The sequence below is a fragment of the Bactrocera neohumeralis genome, chromosome 4 (assembly GCF_024586455.1).
Source record: "Bactrocera neohumeralis isolate Rockhampton chromosome 4, APGP_CSIRO_Bneo_wtdbg2-racon-allhic-juicebox.fasta_v2, whole genome shotgun sequence".
Taxonomy (NCBI): Eukaryota; Metazoa; Arthropoda; class Insecta; order Diptera; family Tephritidae; genus Bactrocera; species Bactrocera neohumeralis.
This window is the reverse complement of record NC_065921.1, coordinates 64,541,233-64,544,416: the sequence shown is the minus strand read 5'-3', so window position 1 is coordinate 64,544,416 and position 3,184 is coordinate 64,541,233. Positions and strand designations below refer to the sequence as shown.

General features: G+C 37.3%; 1 protein-coding gene across 1 annotated transcript; it reads left to right on the top strand.

Moving 5' to 3' along the window:
• The first annotated feature begins 232 nt into the window (after positions 1-232).
• Positions 233-2,976, top strand: LOC126756262 (integumentary mucin C.1-like). The gene is made up of 2 exons (XM_050469209.1): positions 233-756; positions 2,605-2,976. The coding sequence occupies exons 1-2, from the start codon at positions 480-482 to the stop codon at positions 2,895-2,897; spliced, it is 570 nt and encodes a 189-aa protein (XP_050325166.1). The 5' UTR covers positions 233-479; the 3' UTR covers positions 2,898-2,976.
• Positions 2,977-3,184: the final 208 nt, after the last annotated feature.

The following is a 3,184-nucleotide window of genomic DNA, read 5'->3' as shown; positions in this document are numbered from 1 at the left end:
TGCAGCTGCATTTAATTGAAGCTCTTTTCACTAATTAAAAATTACAAAAAAATCCCACTTTTTGTTAACATTCTTTTCTTGCGGTTGTTTTTGCCTCCCCTGCATCCTCCATGCCCACTCACTGACGGAACTGCGCGAACTAAAAATAAATTTCGAAAAAATATATGAATTACGCTTTTGATTAGGAATGATGATTGTCCAAGCCGAGCGTGCAAGCTAAATATTTTCGATCGGCGGAGATCAGTGCGAAAGTGACAGTTGATGGGAGAGCGTCGCGTCCAGCGCAACACCGCACGGCAGACACACTTTAGGCGAGTGGCGACGCGATAAGTGAAAGCAAACAAACGAAAGAATAAATATTAACACGCAAACAACTAGAGAAGCAAAAACAAAAAAAACATAAAAATAATTTCGTGTAAACAAACAAGCAAAATCAATTTAATAACAATAAAAAATTGAAAAAAAGGGTGTCACGTTACATGTGTGTAAATACAATAATGCTGTCATCACCAAAGTCATCTGTGTGTTTGTTGCTGTTGTTGGCGATTACAGAACTGCTTTCGTTAGGCGCTGCAATGAAGATGCGACACATACACGAAACAACAACAATAGCAACAGAGATAGAAACGCTGCTGCCTACAACAACAACGACGACACCGGCAACCACAACGAAAACAACAACAATAACAACAACACAGAAATCGTTGCAAAGCAGCCCGCCAAGTCAGCACAATATTGAAGATTACGGCAAAAGCGGTAATTACCTTAAACGGTTGCATTTAAAGGGGATTATTCTAAATTATTTGTATTTAGTTTTTTACGGTGGAGAGAGATTGCTGGGAGATGATGTAGGGGTTTCGACTGTTCCGCTTGGAAACGACTAAATGTTGCTGGTTTTTTCTGGGCTTAATATACATAAGTACCTTTCTGAGGGGATTCTCAAACGTCGAGAACGCAACCGCATGATCCAACGAAGAAACGAAAGTTTCAAACAGCCATTCAAACCCGTTGATTGCCTAAAAGCAGCACTAACGTGCGAATCTGAGACTTAACTCTTAACTAAAAGATCTCTTTATTTACTATTTCAAACGCATCTTAAAACTAGTATTTTTCGGGCGTTTATCTAGGACTTTATCATTTCTTTACTCCTTCCTTGGACTGAGGCATAAATAGAGTATTATTAAAACTTTTCAGAAGTAAAAACTCCAGTCAGTCATCAAATTCGCCGAAAACTAATACCTCACAGATGAAATAACAACGGAATTGGCCGAAGAGCAAGTTCCAAAAAGTACCTGGATGTCTCAGTGCTACTTTTTAACAACATTCATTCGGCAAATTCAGTTTGAGAAACAAGAAAAAATCACACGGAGCCAAATCCGGTGAATTCGATTGTATTCACTGCGTTTTTGGATTTAAATTCGATTTCAATCGGGACTCGATGCGATGGCGCATTATCATCGCATAAAATTCATGAATTGTTCTTCCACAATTCCGGCCATTTTCGGCGGATGTTCTCACGCAAAAGCCTTAATTCGGCCAAATAAAACTCTTTGTTGACCGTCTGTCCCTGTCCAGGAACGTTGGAGTTCGCACGATCAAGCATGTCCGAAGTGACCTGTACAGTAACTCTGTTTGAAATAACTTCAGCTTTATTGGCACGAGTGGAGCGAGAACGAGTTTCATACCCAAAATATCCAACTACGTTTTTGAAGGCTTTGTACCACGCGAAGACTAGCGTTTTTGATAAAACTGAATCACCGTAAACCTTTTCCAACATTCGAAACGATTCTGCACACGAATTTTTGTTAGAAATATAAACTTTTAGACTAATTCTTTGTTCGATATTTTTATCCATTGTAAAAATCGCAACGCGCTACTCAGGTGTACCGACTTAAGCAGCTGCTGTAAGCGAACTGGTTGAGAGATCGCGCTTACAAAATACATTTTTCCGAAATATTATTTAAACAGAGAATGTAATTACAATTTCCGGGTGCTTTTTAGTCTCAATGTATAACAAAACCTGACACTCACCGCATATACATATTGCTAACATATCTCCACATCGTCTTCTTTACCATTAATATGATCTGGAGCTCGAAAACACAAACATTTTAAGCGACTTCCTTTCTTTAAGAATTATGTATATTAACGGCTTAAGGTTAACCACAAGTTCTACCAGCCTAGATGACAGTATCGCGCATTAAAATAATAATAGACATATGAATATAATATCAGTGGTAACATTTTCGGATATCTATGGTTATCTGCTTACTGTGGGAGAGATCCGCAAAAACCAGTTTATTTCGTCGTTAACTTGAGTAATTTGGCGCGAGACTACTTTCCATTTAGTTGACGCTAGAAGAGTAGTTAAAAAAAATCGGTTTATTGTCATATTCACCACACACCACATTTCAGCTGTGGTGAAATTATATGTTTCCTAGGTGACAAGTACCAGATTAAATATTTGTCAACGATTTTTTTCAACCGTGGTGAATTTGTGGCTTTATAGGGTTTTAAGTATCAGATCAATTCAAATAAAAGTACTCGAATATTAAATTTTTTTTTAACTTAATTTTAATTATTTCTCTTCCTCTTTATTTTTAGTGAAAATCATTTTCCCAACCAATGACGATTCCGAGGACAACAGAATATTCGATGTTTATGGTTTGAAGACAACACCACCGCCACCAAATCAGGAGGTAGTGAAAACAGAAGATAAAATGAACGCAACCGAAGCAACCATTATTACAACTACAAAATCAACAACGGACGGCGGGGATTCTGTTTCGAATTCAACTATAAAATCGGTTGAAGACCGTATCGGTGTTCTCAATTTGGCACCACACTGTCCCGAAGGAACCGTGATAGTGAATCAGCGCTGTCATAAATCAGCCTAATGATAGAAAAAGTGAAATTGCATACGTAAAAATATGATACTTTTATTAAAACTTCGAAATACATTTTAATTGCTTCTAATCTAATTTTTTGTAAGGGTTAGGAATGTCACAAATTAGATACTTGCAGTCTTAATATACGGACGAGCCGATCCTCCACCAAGTTTGCCGACTCCAAAGCCGTTTTTAACAAGAAAAATAGTTTATATTATATCCATCTGTGTGAATTTTGAAGCCTAGTAAAAGGTTCTAGACAAAAATTATCATGTAATTTCTTTATTTCATTGTCG